Source organism: Notamacropus eugenii, chromosome 2, assembly GCF_028372415.1.
Source record: "Notamacropus eugenii isolate mMacEug1 chromosome 2, mMacEug1.pri_v2, whole genome shotgun sequence".
NCBI classification, from domain to species: Eukaryota; Metazoa; Chordata; class Mammalia; order Diprotodontia; family Macropodidae; genus Notamacropus; species Notamacropus eugenii.
In genome coordinates, this window is record NC_092873.1 from 10,538,678 (window position 1) to 10,562,482 (window position 23,805).

Sequence of the window (23,805 nt, forward strand, 5' to 3'; positions counted from 1 at the left end):
ACCGTCTTGAAATGAGTTTGTCATTCTTGAGAGTTGGGATTCCAGTTCTCTTATTGGTTGCTCCATTTGGTTCCTTAGATCAGCATTCTTATTTTCTAATTTGTAATTATAAATATTTCTAATTTATTTTCTCTTCATTGTTCTAACTTGTCTGTCTCTGCTGAGTCTAAACCAAACGGAAAACAAAGAATGAAATTAATGAGAAACTGCCCAGTTTTATCGTGGAAATTAACAGATGTCTACTTCTTAGCTTTCACTTTAATTTCAGTCAGAGATCCAGAGACCGATTCTGAATTTCTAAAAATACATTCGAACTTTGAAAGTATTGATCATAAAGTTCATCTGAATTAAATTTTAACTAAAAGCAACAACAGCCCTATTTCTACAGGAAGTTAGTCATTAGTTTGCACTCTGGTACTTACTCTGGTGCTAGTATTAGGATCATTACAAAAAACATGTATAATTCCAAAAGTTGTCTTCAACTCCAGAATCTCCGGGAATGCTTACTTTGGGTGTAGAACCGGGAAAAATATCCTAAAATTTCATTTACATTGAAATATTTTACAATCATAGTCGTGGTAAATGAAGTTACCTGGAGGAATGTATGGAGTTCCTTTGGTTTTTCATCAGTTTCCAGCCATGCTCGTTCATCAAGATCATGTTTTTATTCTGTGCCATTTAGCTGCATTTTAGCTTAAGAATTTCCAGATGATGTCTAATAGCAACAACTTCTTCTTCCAGGTGTTTGCTGTCTGCTTCCAACTGGTCACATTTCTTCTGCAAGGTTTTCGTGAAAAAAAACCTCTTCTTGAAGATTTTGATTAATTGATGCCAAGTGTTTATAAAATGAAAATGCTGCTTCCAATTGCTGTGTAAGGTATTTAATCTGTATAAAAGAACATTATCAAGTTACACCAATTCAATTTAGGTCTTTCAAACTAAAGACTAATTTTAAACTGATAACATTAAATTATTTTGAATTCAGTTGTAATTAAATGCATCATTCTCTACATATTACAGCTACAAATTATATTTCCTGAAATGATTATTCAGGTAAAGTGACAAATCAAAAACAAAATTAAGACTGAAATGATAAACCAAGAATTTCTTTGATTAGCTCTGATACTCTGTGTAATCCACATTTCATATTTCATCCCATATTTTCTTCTGTGATCTCTAATTTTCTCATGCATCTTTTTTCCAGCTCTTAATACAGTGCGCAGATATCAATAAAATTCATACTCGAAGGAGATCAATAAATTCTTCACTTATGCCAGGCCTAAGGCATCAAGACATCTCAAAAGGAATTTGGAAAGACATGCAATTTCCTTTCTCATTCTAATGAGAACACTGATTCTATGTTCAGAAACTTCACTGAGAAAGCAAATACATTTATAGCCATTTGAAGGCGACATGGTAGGATTTTGGGTTACAGAGCCAGAGAAAAGCAGAGAGGTCTTTCTCAAAACTCAGGTGACAGTACCCAGGGACATCACATTGTTTCTCAGAGCGTCTGTTGTGAAATGGCCGTCTTCCTGCTCCCCAAGTGCTTTAAGGGAATAAACCAACACGCTAAACAGGACTCGGTCGTTATTCCTTCAGACCCAGGGGTTAGAGGACAGAATGAAATAAGTGATCAATAAAACATATGCTACCACTGCCTTCCAGAGGACCAATCCTCAATAAATGTTAAGAAGTTAATTCTTTATGATAAATATTGATGAGAACTGCAAGACAAGAGATATCATCTACGAACATTAATGAGAGTTAAGATAAAATGTTTCTAAGGAGTCACTTGACATAGAAAAAAAGAGTATTACTATTAGTTAGCATTTAAATAGCACTTTAAGCATTATCAGTGGGATCACATTTGAACACTTGTTTTTCAAAACCTTGCTAGGAATTTCCCCCAACTCCTGCTGGGAGTTGGGGAAATGGCTCAATATTACCAAATACTAGAATCCTTACAAATTAAGAAATAGTTCAAGATGAATTACTCAACTTATTATTCCTCAAGTTCGAGAAAATCTTTGCTTCCCTAAAACAGAAGAGCAATGTATAGGCCATACTGCAAGGAAGTCGGTTTCACCCACGTCCTGGTGGAATGATATGAAAATCTTCTAAGTATTCCACTCCTTTCTCCTCTTAAAACAACTCAAGTCCTGTTTTCACTTTTAAATCTTTTAACTCAATTACCTTGTATTATGAAGGTTCTTAATCAGCGGTAATCACCTTGCAATCAAATTGCTTTCGTTGTTGTTTTTTTTGTGGGGGGAGGGTGTTTTTGCCATTTTAAAAGCTCTTAAAGAGCGAGTGCTTTTCAAATTGTTTCTGCTTAGTAGTCATCTTTTTGGGGGAGATATGATTTGGATCTTTAGAAATCCAGAAGAAGTGTCAGAAGAAGTTCAGAAGTTCTAAGAGATCCTGCAATCAGTGCCCCTAAAAGACTTTCTATCATGTGTTTCTTCAAATAGCTTATCTCCCTCTGGTAGCACTCTGATTGCTGGAAAGTTTTTCTTGAGGTCCAATCTAAATTTCTGTCTTTGCACACTTCCATTGATGAGTAGAACAAGTCTAATATTTCTCTCACCTGAGAAAGCTTTTTAATCCTTGAGAAGTACCATTAACACAATATATTTAAATACATTCTATTTGATATAAGTTCCAAGACGGCAGAAGAGGAAAACCTTCTAGCATATAAATCTAGAAAGAAAGTTAGTAGAGCCCAGAATTTTCAGGGAGATTATCAAGTCCCAAGCTTGTTTACTGAGTTGCTAAGAACAGCAAGAGGAAACTAGGCCTGAAATAGTAATTGTTGTCTTCCTAGCATGGGGAAGATGTAAATCTCAAGGACATTGGTGTCCAATGGCCTGGTGCATATTGTAACTATTTCAAAAGGTATATCAAGGGAAGTCATTTGACACAATTCAATATTCAGAATTACCTGATTTTTTAAAGCATTAATTTCTCTATCCATTTCAGAATGAGTTCACTTCACTCCCACCCTGGTCAACAACATCTCCATTTTCATATTCTTTTAATGCCGTCATGGCTGTTTGCAACGCGTTGAAACATCTGTGACAATGAACAGAATAATTAAGTCAATGTCTTCATAGCTTACATATTATACATTTCAAAAGGGTAATTTTTGAACCACTACCTTAAATTATCCTCAATCATAGAGAAGAAAATAAATATAAAAAGAGTTGTTGTCATTACTCAACACATCTGACGATATTTTGGGAAATAAAACCAGAGAAACAGTAGCCTCACCAATGATTTCATCTCTCTTTCAAAAGATATATATTCGTCATCAGCTCTACATTAATGTCACTTCATTTTAGAACACTGCCCACATGATTTCTCGTTATGCTGTCATATTTGTAGAACGAAGGATGCCTTCCAAATAATATAATACAACAATTAAAGGATAAGGAAATTCATTTTGAATAAAAAAAGTTTTACAGTGCTGTGTTGTTTCTTCGTTATTTTCATTGTCGATCCATGTAAATTGGCTGGGCAAGTGTTTAAAGGTCCTAGGCTACAAAACACAAATGATCTCATTTAATGCTATTGGAATACCAAGTTGCATTTAAAATGTTGCTTTAGTGGATGGAATTACAGGTAGTCTCTAACTTGAAAAATCAGATGGATCTCAAACGCTCCTTTGCAAACTGACTTTGTGGAACAGGGGAGGCATTTCTCCCTCCCACTCAGAGGTAGTACTCTTAAAAGCAGTTCAATAAAAGCCCCGCAAAAACTAATTCTATCATAACACTGCTAAATTAAAGTCCTGGAAAATGCAGGACCATTTGGAGATTCTCCTCTCCCACTAATACGGCAACCTCTCTCCTGTGGTAAGAAGATCTGATACCTCAGCGGTGATAACTTCTTGCCACATTCAATTAGAAGTCATCCACTGGAATTCAGTTACAATGCAATTTGAAAGCATTAAATGCTTACCTTTCAAAAGTGTGACAGAATACAGAATTTAGACAGACTATGGTCGATGCTCTCATCCAAGTGGGATATGAAATAAATGTGCAGATAATGACAATATACAACCACGTGTAAGAGCTTTAGGGGAGTGTAATCGAAATTTCAATGTCAACTCTGATGGGGAAGGTCATTCATTACCAAAAACAGAGATCAGAGTAGGCCTCAGTGAGGAACTGCATTTGGGTGAGGATGAGTGTAGATACCATGGGTAAATATCACAGGCACAGGACAGATTTGGGAAAGCCCAAGGCATGTTTTGAAGCACAGAGAATAGTCCAGTTGAACAGGAGTGTAAAGTATAGAAGACAGAATAATATAATTGAAGAGAGAAAAGGCACGCTGCTGGCACATCGTGAAGAGCCTTATATCCCAGGTCAAGAAATGCTGTGGGGTCTAGCTCAAAAGTCATATACTTAACTTAGTTTGGCTGATCCCACAAAATTAGAAGATGCCTTTTACTCCTTCAGTCTCTGACTGCATTTCATTTCGACCATTCTAAAGCACTTAATACATTCTCATTTGCACAGCTTATTTGGGTCCCTACATTACCTCTTTGAATAGCCTACAATCACTCACTGTCAAAGCAGGGACTGCACATTAGTAATGGACCCCTGTCACTCCAGGACCAGCACAGTATTTTATATAGAATGGATGTTTGATAATACTTTTTGACTGAATGACAATTGAACAAATTAGATAAATAATGAAGGAAATAAATTAGGACAGAAAACATAGAAATTTACCTTAGAGAAGCATTTGTGTCCAGAAATAGTATACAGAACAAGCGACTGTCAAATGCTGTATAGTATCATTCCACCAAACATACTTTAAGGTACAGGTGCTATGCAGCATTTTACTATAGCTTCAGAGATGCAGGACACACGGTATATTTGTCAGCGGTAGGTTAGTGAAGAAAATGAAAATAAAAAAAAAAACCCCTTTGTTCACTTAGAATCATCCATGGTGGAATTCTTTAAGTGTTAATATACAAAATGAATTTGTACTCAGTATTTAACAAAAGAGTGAAATCCTTGCTTACTTAATGTTTCCTTTGAAAGGCCTGCCAAAAGGGGTCTTACCGATTTAAATCTTCCTCTAATTCATCATTTCTCTTCATTTGTAGTTCTAGAGAATCTTCCAGACATTGCTTCCACTCATTGAGTCTCGTGAATTTTTCCCTTTCAATACGAAGCTTTAAAAAAATTTTACAATGAAAAATATCACAATTGAACTGGCATTTCTCAAAGGGATTCTCTTCATTAACTCTAGCTGCAACTGTAAATATCAATTTAAGCATAGATTGTTAAACCAAAACAAATATGGAAAGATTTGAAAATGATTGATCTTCCTTGACATGACATACCTTTCCTGTGATTTCACTACAAACTATTTCTTTTCTTTTGAAATTTAAATCAATGAAAGTTCTGATTTGATTCAATATAGGTATTACTTTTACTGACAATATTCATAAATTTAGAAATGATTGAAATGAATAGGAATGAATAGAAAGTGGGCCAAGTTTCCCAACACACCACACCTTGGAGGAACATTGGCCTTTCCTATTTCTCTAGAGCCCATGATAATTATCCGTTCAGCTCCACTTCCCCTTTGCGTTGGCACACCTGACCCATGTTCCACACATTCCTATGTTGAAATGACAATGTATGTCTTTGTAAGTAAGGGTGTAAAACAGTTCTGCTAATCTCTTTGTACTGAAATAAGAGAGATGCAACGTGAGTAAATTGACGTTTTCTTTTTCTCCTTGAGTGGTTATCTGTTGTTCCAGATTATGAGCCAGGTGCTCTTTACTCTCTTGCAAAGAAAGACAGAAGCCTGCTCATTGTGGTGAATACTGCATGATTGTATTGTAGACTCACTCCTATTTCTCCTCTTTGCTTCCACATTTCTCCAATGAATTTTTACCACAGCTGCAATTTCTTCACTTCCTATTTCCATTTCATTCATCTATTTATCTGTAACTCTTCCCTTATTTATTTTCTATTTATCTGTGACTTAATTGGTATAGGAAATGCCCAGTCATAACGTTTATAACGTATCAGTACAAAGAGGTCCTGCCCTCAACCGACGTCTCAGAATCTGCAACTCTCAGAGTTTTACTGAATAACTTAGGGCACCAAAATTATGCAAAACTGGCCCAGGATCATGAAGCCATTTGTGTCAACATTGGGATTTCAACCTATGCATACGTCTGAGGCAAGATCTCTATTCCTAAAACGTAGTGCCTTTCTTCATTGCCATAAAATCAGTTATTCCCTCCTTACTAGTCTACTACAACTGCATTCTCAAGAGGTAGAAGTCATACTGGTATCCAAAAACTTTTCTTCTTAGTCTCTGACTTCACTGAAACATAGATCCTCTTTCTCTTCTGTGATTGGTAATTTATTTTCCCTATAAATTATCCTTTCACCCTGTTTCTCTTTCCTCTTCTATCTCATGGAGACCCCTTTGGTCCTGGATCATGACTTCAAGCCGAGGATCAAAGAGTGAGGGAGGTGAGCATTTAATCCCACCTTCTCATTTTACAAAGGAGGAAGCAATCACACTGGTGTTAAATCAGTTGCATACAGTTTAATTAAAAACAAAAGGGCTACAGAGTCTTTCTGTTCTAATTTTGCCCGCACACCAATCTTTCCTACAAAATGCTAAGCCAAGTACTATCAAACATCGTTGAGATCATGTTACTGCCATGTACAGGAACTTCTATGGGCTATCAGATTGAGGCTTAAATTCTCCGTCTTCTTTTCTCTTATATCTCACTTCATCACATTTTTCCAACTTTTAATTCTAATTGCTTTACGGCTCCCCTCCTCACACTCCTATGCTTTTCGTATTTTCCTATCGCTCCCTATCCTACTAATCCATCACTTTCTTAGCCTATTGGACTCCATTGCTCTCCTGTACTGCTGATCCCTTCCCAAATCTCGAAGGCAACTCAAAGTTCTCACTTTTCTTCAATGCTTTCCTTACTATTTTGCTTCAATGAACCTTGCCTTCACTACATTCTTTGAGATTTTTGTCTGCAGCATTGAGTGAGTATGCTATTCGGGTTAATGCCTACATTGAGAATCACCTCTCATTTTAGTTCTTTATTATTTCAGTGTCTACTGGTGATATATTGTATAGGGACCTAGCAGGAATTCACTAAATATTTTCAGGATAATCAACTGCACTATACTCATTTAGAACTATAAGCAGAGCAAAAATGGACAAGTCATGAGTTAGTACAGATTTTTTTATAAATGAAGAATCCAAGGTTTGAGAGAGAAAAACATTCATAAAAACAAGTTGTATGCCAAGAGGCTGAGCCAGGACGCAAAATTTTTAAAGTTCACCCTCCTATATATGCTATCAATAATTAATATACATATGAACAGATGTATAGATGTGTGTACGCATATATAAAATTCAGATATTCGGCAATTTTTCTTCCACTAGAGTTGCTACCTCAGCAAATTTGCTCTGGGAACTTCTTGTACTGAGAACAGGACTGGATAATACCATCTGCTCTAACCTCCACCTATAGTGATCTCTCCTTTTCATAAATGCTTACATGTTTACCATGCACTTAGTAGTTGTTTATATGCTACATTGTATTAAACATGAAATTCCTCTATTTGGCATTGGAATGCTAGAGAGACTGAAAATTCTTCAAGGAGAGAGTGCATGTCTTACACATAGCTTTTGCTACCTGCTCAGAACCTCTCATAGTGGAATTCACATATGGATTTTCACTAGTTGATGAGGTAAATTTTGAACAAGGAAGAAATTGTAATTTGACTAATTTTTACAGAGCGAAAACTTGGATGATCTGGGAAATTAGATTAGAAATGGGTGCTAGTTTGCACTGAATACCAATTACATGAGGTAATTCGTACTGACAAAGAGGGACTCTGACTTTTTTCTTCCTTACTTTACCTTCAAGGTCTCAGTCCACACCTAGTTTCTGGACTGCAGCCTGAAACTAAAAGGTTTGGAAGGGTAATATTTCAATCGATGTGTTCCACAAACAATGTGAGCGAAATGAAGACAATGAGGGATAGGGGAGTTAATTGGGAAAAAAAAAGTTGTTTCACTCTCGTACTGCGTTCTGAAACCTAGAAAAATGTCTCAAGGGTCAAATGCCAGAGTAAAGAAGTTTTTCTAAGAATGAGATTGGACTTTGTAATAATGTCATAGCTAAGGGAAGTATACGGAAATTAACGAGTTCAAAATAAGGCTTTTGAAAAATTAGGAGGTAGATATGAAAATTGGGGAGGCAGTGGTTATTTGTATGAAAATGACAATGGTCTTTTGTTTTCAGTGTAGAGAAACTAGCATTTAGTCAGTGTCTAACGTGTGCAAGGAACAAAGGCCATAAAGTTGAGTGATTTGCAATTATCATCTCATTTGATTCTCACAACAACCCTGGGAGGTAGGTGCTATTATCAACCCCATTTCATGTTTGAGAATACTGAAAAGATTAAGTGACTTGCCTAAGATCACACCAAGAGCATCTGAGGCTATATCTGTAATCAGATCTTTCTCAGCCCAGGCTCAAGATTTTATCCATAATTGCTGCCAATCCCCTTCAAGTTGAGAAACATCTCATCATACAAAATTCTCTTTTTGATCACTTTGGCTTAGATTTCCCTTGCTTTACCACTTATGATGGGTACTAATTTGAAAATATGTTTGAGGAATGTCAGAAATATCCACTTCTATACTTTTTGGCAGGCATAATGATGAATAGCACACACAACTAGATATAAATATGGGAAAGCAAATGAAAAAGGAGAAAGGCACTTGACCTAATAATGGAAACCCGTTAGGGGAATTTGATTGTGTTGGTATTCTATGCGTAACCTCCCCTTCATTTTAATAATTTCTAATAATAATAACAACAATATTTTTTTTACTGAATTTATATGTGGCCATTGGAGGCTCTGGGAAACCGAAAATATATAAAAAACCAGAATAGACAAACTCAAGGTGCTTTCGTCCAAATATCACCTTGAGCCAATTTTCATTTTAACTCCATTTTCAACCTAGGCAAAGCCAAGAAATGAATATAGAGTTTTGTCCTTCTTGTTTTTCCACTAGTAATACTACTATTATTACCAGTACCACTACTACTTCTACTAGAAGTACTACTACCAAATCTATTACAACTACTACTACTACTTTTGCTACTACAATAATAACAATTACTCTACTGCCAACATCCTGGGAAAAGGAATTTCTATGGAAAATAAGGAAGCATGAATACTCCCTGTCCTCAAGGAACTCCATTATAATTGGGTAAAAAACAATGAGATAAAGCAATTGATAGTTTGATAAGAAATGCGATCACCATAGGACAATCTATCTGTAATTAAATACCAGATTTTGTGGTATCAGATGAAAAGTGGATTTGAGGAGATTCAGGAATCAACAGGGGTGAAAAGCCCAAAAAAGCATTATGAGAAAAGAATCATACTTTTGTAATTCAAAAACATCTTGAATGTGAAGAGTAGAAAGGTTTTGAATAGGTAGCACAGATGAGGAAGTGTAACTAAACAAGAAGAGTAACTAAACAAGATGGAGGTATGGAGGTGGAAATCCACAGGGTGAGATCAGATTGATTAAGTTAGGGAATATTAATGAAAGCATCCATCTAATTACTTCAACTCCAATTTATCCTTTCCATGTACAATTTCTATATGTACAAAATGTGAAGAAATAACATTTTCTTGTTATTCAAGGAGGAGTTTGAACAGAAAGAAACAAAGAATTTGTACTTGACAGTGCTGTTTGGGGGATTAAATGAGAAAATGAAGGTCAAGGTGTTTCTAAAAATCAAGTATGATAGGAATGATTGAGCTATTATTGGTCCTGGGACAAACACCTCACTCTTTGCATAAGGACAGATAAACCAAATGGTCAACCACAGAAAGAGTGAATATAAGTATTAAAATTTACGTGTACAGATTGTGGAAGTTGGAGGAGTAATTCTAAGTCAACGGAAATTACAGACACAGTGTTCAGAAAATTGACAAAACTGGTAAAATGAGAAAGCAGCAATTCCCCAAACCACTTGGTAGTAGCTAAGAAAGAGAAGGGTAGAGAAGTGGAATGGGCTAGGTACTCAAGAGATAGCAGGCAATGAATATAGCAGTCTCTGGGTTGATAAACTCAAGGACCCCTACCTTCTGGGATAAGAACTCACTGTTCGAGAAAATTGCGGGGAAAACTGGATAACAATGTGGTGGAAACTAAGCATAGACCAATTCATGACACCATGCACAAGAATGAATGGGTACATGATCTAGGGATAAAGATTGATATCATGGACAAAGTGAAGGAGGAAGGAATAGTGTATTTATCAGATTTATGGAGAAGGGAAGAGTTTTTGACTAAAGAAAAGACAGTAAGCATTATGAAGGGAAAGGTGAATAATTGTGATTGCACTAAACTGAAAAGTTTTTGCACAACTAGACCCAATGCAATCAGGATTCAGAGGGATGTAGTACATTGGGAAAGAATTTTGACAGTTAATGTTGGGGACAAAGGCCTCATTTCTAGAGTATATAGAGAACTGAGTCAAATGTACCAGAATACAAGTCATTCCCCAATTAATAAATGGTAAAAGGATATGAACAAACAATTTTCAGAGGAAGAAATTAAAGATACCTATAATCATAGAAGAAATGCTCTCAACCACTTTTGATTAGAGATGCAAATCAAAACAACTCTGAGGTACCACAACACACCTATTAGATTGGCAAACATGACAGAACAGGAAAATAATAAATGTTGGCGAGGATGTGGGAGAGTTGGAACACTAATTCATTGTTTGTGGAGCTGTGAGTTCATCCACCCATTCTGGACAGCGCTTTGGAACTGTGCCGAAAGGGCTACAAAAATGTGCATACCCCTTCACCCAGCAATATACAGCAATATGACTGTATCCCCAAGAGATAATAAAAATGAGAAAGGACCCCACATGTACAAAAATATTTACAGCATCACTCTTTGTAGTGGCCAAAAACTGGAAATCAAGGGGATGCCCATCAATTGAGGAATGGCTGAAGACATTATGGTATCTGAATGTAATGGAATACTATTGCGCTATAAGAAATGATGAGCAAGATGACTTCAGAGAAGCCTGAAAATATTTACATGGTTTGATGCTGAGCAAGAGGAGCAGCACCAGGAGAACTTTGTGCACAGCAACCACCAAAGTGTGCAAGAGCTTTTTCTGGTAGACTTCGATATTCATAGAAAAAAAAAAAATTCCCAATGATGCCCTAAGGCAAAATGCTTTCCACATGCAGGGAAAGAACTATGGAATTCAATCGCAGAATTTAACAGATCATTTCTGTGTGTGTGTGAGTGTGTGTGTGTGTGTTATATTTTGTTTTGTTATATGATTTCTCCCATCTATTTAATTCCTCTACACAGCATGACTACAGTGAAAATGTACTCAGTAGGAATGTATATGTAGATTCTATATAGAATTGTATGGCTCTTGGGGAGGGAAAAAAATCTAAGTTTTGTCGTAGTGATTGGAGAATATTAAAACTAAATATATTGCTTAAAAATGTGAAATGTCACACTGAATATACTTTCCACTCATTTGTTTCCAGAACAAATTACTGATCTTTTTGCATACGTACTTGACTTTTGGTTTCATCTACTTCCTTCTGTAGTTTTTCCTTATCTTCATAATCAATTTCCTTAAATGATGTGACTTGTTGTGAAACTCCTGTCAGGGACTGATAATTGCAGGAAACAGGTGGCTCTCGCTGAAGATTTCTTACTCTAGCCTGATAGAAATATGTCCAAATTACTAATATTACAGATTTCATAAAGCAACATTAGCTCGTATAAAATAAATATAATTTTAAAATTCAAATCAAAAGTCTATATAATTTTGCATACAACTTAATTTCTTCAGTATGTTCATAATTATCAAAGATTGAAAGACAGAAATCTCTTAGGGATTAAGGAAACAACCTCATTTTGCAGGTGAGAAAAACTAAACTCCAAAGAGGTTAAATGAGTAACCAAGGTCCTAAAGGTAGACGTTTAGAAAGAAAAAGATTAAAACTTGGCTCCTGAGACAGCAAAGTTGTTTAGATCATATCACTCAACTTCCATTTAGCATGGAGCAAATGAGATCTTTCTACTCCCTCAGAATACTCCTCAGAAATCAGTACAGTCAGCCTGCTTTCCCCATTACGTCTTAATTGACAAGAATGAGACCACCTCCAAAGCTATCTAGGCACTAAAACATTTTACGTGAAATTCCCACGCAAAGTAAAGGAAAGAGGAGGGAAGAACGTACACTTTCTTATGCTTGGTAGAAAATGTAAAGGTTTCCCATTCCATTTTTCGGAAAAGTTGACTACCTTATTTCTGTGTGCCAGTCCGTAGAAGAAAGACATCTACAAGAAAAGGTTTTGCTTTCTTTCCTCTCATGGTTTACGCTGGAGAATGAACATAGGCACTGATATGCTTGTCAGGCTTGGTAAAAGCACTTAACATGCCCAAAGTCAAAATGTCAACAACAAATATGGGAGCTAGGTATTATTCACATCTTCAACAGTCTTGCTAAGCCTTCAAGGAAGTTGCTTTCTCTGTTCAGATAAGAGTTACACTCCTGGTTTCAGTCAATGGAGAAGAAACAGGAAACTATGGAAAATATGCTAGTTCTACACGCTATGTGTACATAGCATGTTAGAAGTACAGAGTTTTGGACATACAGACGTATTCATCCGTTCACATATATGTATATGTAGATATCCACACAGAAAAACATAACTGTATGTGTATAGAATGATATACTGCAACAATTCTTCTCCTCTTTCACTACAGAGCAAGGGGAATTATTACATAAATTATGAAAACCAAATGAAGCCAAAAATCAAAAGAAGCCAAATGTTTTTTTCTAATTAGACAAGATGAAGTACTTTGTAAAAGTCAATTTTAGTAGAGTCACGCCAAATTTTTTGAAGAAAACGTAAGGCTAAGAGAAGACAATGTAAAGTCCAGAAAGTAAAATTGGCTCAATTCACTGAATTTCTACAAGTAAACTGTACTCTATTATGGAATGACTAGATAAAATTTTAAATTTTTTAGATGAAATCATTACCCAGGACAATACGTGGTAGAATCGACCCTCACTGCATATATGAAAAATCACAGATAATGTGATCTGCTATTAGACTGTATAAATTATTCATATTAAGGAACTAAAAGGAGTGATTCCAGAACCGGCAACTTTGGAAACTGAGCAAGACTTGTTAGTCCAACCACAAAAAAAAAAAATAAAAAAAGAGATGAAAAAATAGTGGAGTACAATTAAAAAATAAGATTAGTAACTGAAAAATTAACGCTTAATGAAGAATCATAATGTTTCTGAATAGAAGCACTGTCCTAAATTTCAAAGAAAAGTAGTGGCTCGACTACGGAATTTCACTACAAATAGAATCCAATCGTTAATGTTTCAAAAATTAGTTCAAAAGTGTCTAAATTGAAACTAGTTAGACAGATGAGTATGTTTAAATTTTAATGAAACTCGTAAAGGGCATATTGCACAGTTATGTCAAAAGAGATTTTATACTTCAACTGTAATATTGTTCCTAGCATTATGTTGGAAGACTTTTCTTAAATTGCAGCATTTGAAAAAATTTGTGATATTTCAGTATTCAAATGGAATAATAGAAAAATTAATGAAATAAAAATTTATCTTTATTTGGATACTAGAGATTTCCTATACAAATATTTATTAAGCCAAATGTCATGGACTGCATGATTTCTTGAAGCAAAATGTGTCGTTACCTAAAAGAAGAATTTGTAAATTATTTTTATACTTTTAGCTTTTATATTATTATTTTTATGTTTAAAATTGCTTTCGATTGTTTGCTTTATTACTTACATTGTATTACAGTACATGTTATTTTCATTTTTATATTCATTTGATCTTAAAAATTATTATATTACTTGTTCTATTTATCATATCATGGATTCTCACTCTCAATTCTTATATATCAGAATTTGTACAATGAAAGATAATAGCATCACCAGCCTGTCGAATATTCAAATTCCTAAGATATCTTGATAAAAATTAAATTGAATTTCATTTCAAAACGACTAAAACTTATCCAAGCAAAATACTTCAAAAGCGAACCCTCTTGCGGCCTTCTCATTTTCATATTTCCACGTTTGCTCTCTGAAGTGGTTCCATTCACACATTAACTAATACTTTATTGCTCTCTTCTACTATAAGAGCTTGTTTATCAATATCAGCATAAACTTTATTGAAGAGATCAATAAATTGCACCTGGGCATCACTCATTTGCTTTTCTTGAATTATGATTTTCTTCTGTGTGTCTTCAAGCTCTTGCTGCAGCACCATATTTTCACTCTGGATTTGGCCTAATCTTTCTTGGAGAGATTCATTTTCCAAACTATATCTCTTGACTTTTTCCTTTAACACTTGATTTGGTTCTTCAAGTTCCTCTGCCTTCTGTTCAGCATGCTTCAGTTCTCTCTGTGTGTTTTCTAAAATGTATGTCTTCTCTCTGAGGGATTCATGGACATGGTCTAGCTCATTTTCTAAACTCTTGGCTCTACTTGCAGTCTTAGAGAGTTTTTCAGAAAGGACACCGTTATCCTCTCTTAGACTACACAAGTCATGGTTTAGTTTGTCCTTTAAATGAAGCCACTCATCTCTTTTACCCTCAAAGGAATCCTCAAGGGCTAATTTTGATAACTCATATTTGCCAACGATTTTAATCAACCTGGACGCGTATGATGCCCCATCGTCCTCTAGTTTCTCAATGTTTTGTTCTGCATTCTGCAGTTTAGAGTTCAGCATGGCATTCTGAGCTTTCAGAACGATTATTCGTCGACGGCACTGAAATCCGATTTTTCTTAACGCTTCTTTATTTAATTGTAATTTCTGTTGAAGCTCTTCAATCTTTTCTTTCAACGCTTCAGTTTCTTCTGTGTGGTGCTTTCTGGTGCGCTTATCCTTACTTTTTACTGTGTGTAATTCCATTTGGTGCATGGCAACTTCATACTGTATGATTTCCTTTTTTTTCTGCAGGTATTTTTCCTTTTCGTTCCTAAGAGGAACCTAAAGATAAGAAAAAGAAAAAAATGTTATTCAAAATAAAATTATAAATTCTGATATTTCCATAAAAATTCAAAATAAACGCCAAAGGTCCAAGAAGCATAGTGTCTTCAGAGGAAAAGTTAACTGAGGGAGTTTCACCTATTTCCCATTCTGTTAATTTGCGCAAAGAACAGGACTTAAAACTGCATCATAAATCGAAGATTTGGAAGGCGTTTTTGGACCGACAAAGCTGTCTTTCTTTCAGTATATTTGATTTCCTTTTCTCCATACATTTTATCTCACACTGCTGATTCTATTTCAGACATTTCAAGGTCTCTGGAAAGTACTTTCAATACATGATCTCACCTACAATTTGCACAACCTTTATGAGGGAAATACTTATATTTATTTATATTGCTAAGTGTGGAAAAGAAGTGCAGTTCACGAATTTGAAACTATAGATTATTAGAGCAAAAGGGGACACTACTGATGAGTTAGTACATCATTTTATAATTCAAGAACCAGAAGCCTAACGACAGAAAACCATTTGCTGAAAGTCGTGTGGATGGCAATGGACTGAAGCAGAACACAAAATCTTGGAAAAGTCCCCCTTAGATTGACAGTTTTACCAGATTTCAGACATATAATTATATGAACACACACATGTGTGTGTAATTCCATATGTGTACATGTATAATTTTGTGTGTACATATACACATCCACACAGGAACAGATATATCAATATAAATAAATATATAAATGTACATACATACGTATAAATATATATACATATATATATATATATACATATATATATGTATAATACGTAGGTATTCAGCAATTGTTCTTCCACTAGGGCTGCTAACTCAACCAATTTGCATCGAGTAATGTTCTCATTAATAAAAACATGAATGGATTAATACCATCTGCTCTAATTTCCACCTGTACTGATATCTTCTTTCATAAATACTTACAGGAATATCGTTCACTTAGTAGTTGTTTAAATTCTACTTTTTGCTACAAATGAACTTTCTCTCTTTTGTATTGACTTCCCAGAGAGAGTGAAAATTCTTCAAGAAGACAGTGCGTGTCTCACACACAGTCTTCGTATACTTCTCAGGGTCTATCACAGTGTTGTTCACATAATTATTATTCACTAATTGATGAAATAACATTTGAACAAGGGAGAAACTGTAATTTCACTGAAATCTTCCATAGTGAAAACTTGCGCGATCAGGGAAATTAGACAAGACATAGTGCCAGTTTGGCCAGAATGCCAATTAATTGACCTACCTCTTCCTACCAAAGATGGATTCTAAATTACTGCTTCCTTGCTGTAACTTCCAGGAGTCAGTTCACACCTAGTTTCTTGACTGCATCCTGATGCAAAAAGCTTTTGACGGTTAATATTTTAATCCAGGTCTTCCAGAAAGAAGGTGAGGGAAAGGAAGACAAGGAGTGATAGGGGAGCTACTTGGGAAACAAAACTTATTTCATTCCAGTGCTGATTTCTGACACCTTGAAAAATTTCTCAAGAATACAAATTCAAAAGAAAAGTAATTTTCAGAAGAATAAGACTGGAACTCATAATAGTTTCTTAACTAAGCCAAGTCTACTGAAATTAGCCAGGTTAAGAAAAGTCTTTTGCAATATTTGGAGATGCTTATCAAAATTTGGGATGTAGTATTATTTGTATAAAATGGACAATGATCTTTATGTCCTTGGAGCAGGGAAACTAATATTTCTTAAGTATCTAATACGTGCCAAGAACAAAGGCCATAACCTTAAGAGATTTACAATCATTATCTCATTTGATTCTTCCAACAACACTGAGAAGTATGTGCTATTATAATCCCCATTTTGTGGCTAAGGAAAGGGAGAAGAATTAAGTGACTTGCCTAGGATCACACAGATAGAATCTGTGGACACATTTGAAGTCAAATCTTTCTAACCCCAGATGCAAATTTCTATCCCTAATTCCCCCAACATACGTCTAAGTGGAGAAATATCCCATCATCAAAAGTTCTTTTTTTGCCTGCTTTGGAAGAGATACGTACTTACTATGCAATTTATGATGACGACTAGGGTGAAATTTGTTTTGAAGAGTATCCGAAATACCTCTTACTATAGATTGTGCCTTCTACAATGATGAATCCATACCTAAATACTTGGAAATGTGGGAAAGCAACTGACAATGGAGAAAGGTATTTGCTAGCATTAAAGGGAACAGGTTAGAAGAATTTGACTGTCATGCTATTGTACGCTTAACTGTACCTTCATTTAAAAAATTTCTGAGAATAATACGAGCAACTGAAAAATAATTTTGTTTTCAATTTCTACTTTGCTCTTTGTGGTCTGGAGAATTCAAAATTTATAAAAATCGGACTAGAACATCTTCAAGTATTTTAGTCCAACCATTTTCAACTGCTGGCAAAATCAACAAATAAACATTTAGTTTCCTTGTTCCTGTTTTCCTACTACTAGGACTACTACTACAAGTACTCCTATCACTAGAACTAATAGTACTGGAACTACAACTAGTACTACTTGTACTACAACAATCATAACAATTGCCTCTACTGACAGTGTGCTTTGAAAGCAAAGTTCTACCGAGAAAGAATGAAGTATCCATTGTTCTGTCCTCAAGAAACTTTATTACAGTTGGGCAAAAAACAGTTAGAAAAGGGAAGTGACAGTTTGTCAACAGATGTGAAAACCATAAAGCAATAAATGCTCACTTACATACCCAATTCGGTATTAGGTAATTAGGTGGTATCAGATGAAAAGCGGATTTCAGGAGATTCAGAAATCCTTAGGGGTGAAAAGTCCCAATGGCATTATGGCAAAAATATCGTGCGTTTGGAATGCACAAGCCTGTTGGAGATGAAGAGTAGATAGGTTTTTGATGGGGAGTGCAGATGAGAACGTGTAACTGAGCAAGAAGTGAAGAAGGTATGGAGCTAGATATGCACATGGTGAGATCTGATTGCTGAAGTTAGAAGATATTAATGAAATCATCCATCTCATTACTTTAATTCTCAATTGTATTTTGCAGGTACAATTTACATATTTAGGAATTGTGAAGAAACAACCTTTTCCTGTTATTCAAGGAGAAGTTTCAATGGAAGTATACAAATAATTTTTACTTCACAGCATTGTTTGGGGATTAAATGAGAAAATGATGGTAAAGGTCTTTCTAAACATAAAGAATCATAGAAATGATTTAGGCATTATGGGTCCTTGGAAAAACACTCATTCTTTGTGTAAGGACAGATAAACCAAATTGTCAACGACATCATGAGTGAATATTAGTATTGAAATTCATGTGCACAAATTGTGGCGGTTGTAGGTCTAACTTTAATTCAACTTAAATGACAGACAGAGCGTTCAGAAAATTTATACTGTTGACGAGCAAAAGGGAAATGTCACACTGCACACAATTTCCATTCATCAGGAACAAATTATTGATCTTTTTGCATACATACTTTACTTTTGGTTTCGTCTACTTGCTTCAGTAGTTTTTCCTTCTCTTCATAATTCCTTCGATAAAATGATGTAACTTGTTGTGAAACTATTCTCATGGATTGATAGTTGCCGGAAACAGGAACTTCTCGCTGAAGATGTCTTTCTCTGGCCTGATAGATATGTGTTCAAATTATTTCTATTGCTGATTTCAGAAAGCAATATTAGCTCATATAAAATAAATATAGTTTCAAAATTCAAATCAAAAGTCATTATAGTTCTGCATGCAATTTAATTTCATCAACATATTCATAATTTTCATAGATTTGAGATATAAATATCTTAGATGGTATTTAACAAAATTCCCGCATGTGGCACATGAGAAAAACGAAACTCCAAAGAGGTTAGTTGAGTTACCCAAGGTCCTAACGTTAGTCGTTTCTAGGGAAAAAGATTGACACTTGGCTCCTGACACAAGAAAGCTCTTTTGATTATTCTACTCAACCTTCATTTAGCATGGATCAAATGCGCACTTTCCACTTGCTCAGTATAATCCTGAGATATCAGAACATTCAGCCTGGTGTCCCCATTGACTCCTTTTTGAGAATAATTACAGCCCCTCAAAAGCTATCTAGGGACTGAAATATTATAGGTGAAATTCACATGGAAAATACTGGAATGAGGGGGGAGGAATGTATACTTTTTTGTACTTGATAGACACATTAATCGTTTCCCATTCCTTTTTTCAGAGAAATTAACTGCCTCATTTCTATGCACCAACATTTAGAAAGAGGAGGACATCTACAAGAAACGTTTGAATTTTCCTTCCTCTCATTGTTTAACTGGGGAGAAGGAACGTAGGTACCGGTACGCATGTCAGGCTTGGTAAAAGCGTTTGATATGAATGATTTGTTTTGCTCAAAGCCAAAATGAAAACAACAAATATGGTCACTAGGCACTGTTCACATCTTCAAGAGTCTTTGCTAAGCCTTCAAAGAATTCCTGTTCCTGTTCAGATAGGAATTACACTCCTGGTTTCAGTCAATCGACAAAAAAAAGGAAACTATGAAAGAATATGCTAGTTCTCCCACTAATCTATACACAGCACGTTGCAAGTTCAGCGATTTGTACATACAGACGTATTCATCCATTCTCATATGTGTATGTGTACATATACACGCAAGATGCAAAGTCATGTGTGTATAGACTGATACACTGCAAAAATTCATCTCTAATTTCATCATAGTGCAACGCAAATTATTGCATAAGTTATGAATACCAAATGAAGCAAAAATCAAAAGAGATCAAAATTTTTTCTCTAATTAGGCACGATGAAGGAATTTGTGAAACTAACTGTAACTAAAGTCTGGGAAGTTATTTTGAAGAAAACATAAGGCTAAAAGGAGACAATGTAAAGTTGAGACAGTAAAATGGGCACAATGTACTGAATTCCCATAAGGTTACTAAATTCTGCTTTGGAAGGATAAGATAAAATTTTCAACTTTTTTAGATGAATTATTTCCCAGTACAATATATGGTATAATGGACACTCATTGTATATATGAAAAATCACAGAAAATGAGAGCTGGTATTAGACTGTGTAAAGTTATTCTTATTCAACAACTAAACGGCCGTGATTCCAGAACTTGCAATTTTGCACATCGAGCAAGAATTATTCGTAAAACAATAAAAAAATACTGACATTAAAATATTACTAGTGAAGCACAATTAAAAAATAAGATTATTAACCCAAAAAGTTAACGTTTAATGCAGAAAAATGATCTTTTGGAATAGAATTGCTGTCCTCACTTGGAAAGAAAAATAGTGTCTAGACTAAGGAATTTCACTACAAATATAATCCAGTTGTTAATGCATCAAAAGGTAGTTGAGAGGAGTCTGAATTGAAACTAATCATATTGTGGAATATGTTTAAATGCTAATGAGATGTCTAATGGGAATATTCCACAGAATCAAACAAGAAATTTTACCTTTCAACTGTTATATAATTCCTAGCATTTTTGTGTAAGATCTCTCTTCAACTTCAGCATTTGAAATAATTTATTCCATTTCAGAGTTCAAATGGGATATTAGGAAAATTATTAAAATGGAAAAAATTATCTGCATTTATGAGGCAGCGATTTCCCCTACAAATATTTATGAAACCAAAATGTCATGGACTCTGAGTCTTCTTAAGGTAAAAAGCATTTTTTTATTTTTATTTTTATTTCGTTTTTATGTTATTATTTTTATGTATCACATTATTTTCATTTCTTAATTTCATTGCTTACTTTTTATTACAGTATGTTTAATTATTATTGCATTCATATTATCTTAAAAATCATGACATTACTTGTTCTATTTAGCATATTATGGATTCTCATTCTCAATTCTTACATATCAGCATTTCCCCAATGAAAGTTGATAACCTCACCAGCCTGTTGAGAATTCAAATTTCTAAATTATCTTGATTAAAATTACTTTGACTTTCATTTCAAAAAGCTATATCGTTATCCAAGTATGACATTTAATGACCGAACCCTCTTTCAGCCTTCTCAATTTCATATTTACACATTTGTTCTCCTAAGTGGTTACATTCACTGACTAACACTTTCTTGCTGTCTTCTACTAGAAGAACTTGTTTTTCACTATCAGTATAAAGTTTGTTGAAGAGATCAATAAACTGTACCTGAGCATCACTCAGTTGCTTTTCTTTCATCGTGACTTTCTTCTGTGTGTCTTCAAGCGCTTGCTGAAGCACCATATTTTCACTCTGGATTTGCCGTAACCTTTCTTGGAGAGATTCATTTTCCAAACTACATCTGTTGAGTTTTTCCTTTAACACTCGATTTGTTTCTTCAAGTTCCTTTGCCTTCTCTTCAGCATGGTTCAGTTCTCTCTGTGTGTTTTCTACAATATATGTCTTTTCTCTGAGGGATTCATGAACATGGTCTAGCTCATTTTCTAAACTCTTGGCTCCACTTTCAGCCTGAGAGAGTTCTTCAGAAAGGAAAGCATGGTTCTCTCTTAAACTAGACAAGTCACTGTTTAACTTGTCCTGTACATGAAACCACTCATCTCTTGCTTCCTGAAAGGAATGTTCAAGGGCTAGTTTGGACGCCTCACTTTGCTTATAATCGTCAATAACAGACATCAGACGAGACCTATATGATTCAATTTCGCTCTCTAGTCTCTCTGTGTTTTCTTTTGCATTCTCCAATTGAGAGTTCAGCGCTGCATTCTCAGCTTTCAGAACCTTTACTTGGCCACTGTATTGAAATCGGATTTTTCTTAATGCTTCTCTATTCCACTGTAATTCCTGTTGAAGCTCCTCATTCTTCTCTTTCAAAGCTTCAGTTTCTTCTCTGTGGTGCTTTCTGGTTTGCTGATTCTTAATTTTTACTGTTTTTAATTCCACTTTGTGCATGGCAACTTCATACTGTATGATGTCCTTTTTCTCCTGCAAATATTTTTCCTTTACATTCCTAACAGGAACCTAAACATAAGGAAAAGAAAAGAAAATGTTATTCAAAATAAAATGACTTATTCGGATATTTCCTTAAAAATTCAAAGGAAACGCCAAGGGGCCAAGAAGCATAGTGTATTTAAAGAAAAAGTTAACTGAGGGACTTTCACCTCTTTCCCATTTCTATCAATTTGCTGAAAGAATACGGCTGAAAACTGCTTCATCAACCAGAAGATTTGGACACCATTTTTGAACTCACAAAGCTGTCTGTCTTTCAGTAGATTTGGTTTCCTTTTCTCCATACATTCTGTCTCACACTGATGATTCTATCTGAGACATGTCAAGGTTTTTGGAAAGGACTTTCAGTACATCATCTCACCTAAAATTTGCACCACCCTTGTGAGGGAAATATTTATATTCCTTCATATTGCTAATTGTGTAACAGAAGTGCACTTCACGCACGTAAAACTATAGATTGTTCGAGCAATAATGGACACTACTGATGAGTTAGTACTTCATTTTACAAATCAAGAACCAGAAGCCTAAAGACAGAAAATCATTTGTCGAAAGCCAACTGGATGGCAATGACTGAAGCAGAACACAAAATCTTGGAAAAGTCACCCTTAGATGCAGAGTTTTAACAAACTTCAGACACATATTTGTAAAAACACACACATATATGTGCATGTATCAACGTATGTGTACATGTATATTTTTGTGTGTGCATATACACATGCACACAGGAACAAATATATCAATATAAATAAATATATAAATATAAATGTACATGTTAATATAGATAGATACATATATAGATATATAGATAGATAGATAGATAGATAGATAGATGATAGATAGATAGATAGATAGATAGATAGATAGATAGATAGATAGATAGATGATAGATAGATAGATAGATAGATGATAGATAGATAGATAGATAGATAGATAGATAGATAGATAGACAGACAGACAGATAGACAGATAGATAGATAGATATAGATATACAATAGGTAGGTTTTCAGCAATTGTTCTTCCAGTAGGGCTGCTAACTCAACCAAATTGCATCAAGTAATGTTTGCATTAGGAAAAGCATGAATGGATTACTACCATCTGCTCTAACGTGCAACTTTAGTGATATCTCCCTTTTGTAAATGCTTACTGGAAAATCGCTCACTTCGTAGTTGTTTAAATTCTACCGTTTGTTATAAATGAAGTTTCTCTATTTTGTGTTAACTTCCACAGAGAGTGAAAATTCTTCAAGGAGACAGTGCACGTCTGACACACAGTCTTTTATCCTGCTCAGGATCTATCACAGTGTTGTTCACATAGACAGTATTCACTAGTTGATGAAATAACGTTTGAACAAGGAAGAAACTGTAATTTCACTAAATTCTTACATACTGAAAACTTACACGATCAGGGAAATTACACAAGAAATGGTGCCAGTTTGGCCAGAATGCCAATAAAATGACCTACTTCTTGCTGCCAACGATGGACTCTAAGTTACTGCTTGCTTGGTATACCTTCCAGGAGTCAGTTCACACCTCGTTTCTTGACTGCAACCTGAAGCCAAAAGCTTATGAAGGTTCATATTTTAATCCAAGTCTTTCAGAAAGAAGGTGAGAGAAATGAAGACAAGAAGTGATAGGGGCGTTACTTGGGAAACAGAACTTATTTCATTCCAGTGCTCATTTCTGACACCTTGAAAAATTTCTCAAGCATGGACATTGAAAAGAAAAGTCATTTTCAGAAGAATGAGATTGGAATTCATAATAGT

General features: G+C 34.9%; 1 protein-coding gene across 1 annotated transcript; it reads right to left on the reverse strand.

Annotated features, from left to right (window-relative positions):
- Positions 1–5,035: 5,035 nt before the first annotated feature.
- LOC140524351 (uncharacterized) lies at positions 5,036–22,337 on the reverse strand. Its single transcript, XM_072638743.1, has 5 exons — positions 21,249–22,337; positions 18,586–18,735; positions 14,324–15,121; positions 11,655–11,804; positions 5,036–5,191 (listed from the first exon to the last, which is right to left on the reverse strand). The coding sequence occupies exons 1-5, from the start codon at positions 21,984–21,986 to the stop codon at positions 5,075–5,077; spliced, it is 1,953 nt and encodes a 650-aa protein (XP_072494844.1). The 5' UTR covers positions 21,987–22,337; the 3' UTR covers positions 5,036–5,074.
- Positions 22,338–23,805: the final 1,468 nt, after the last annotated feature.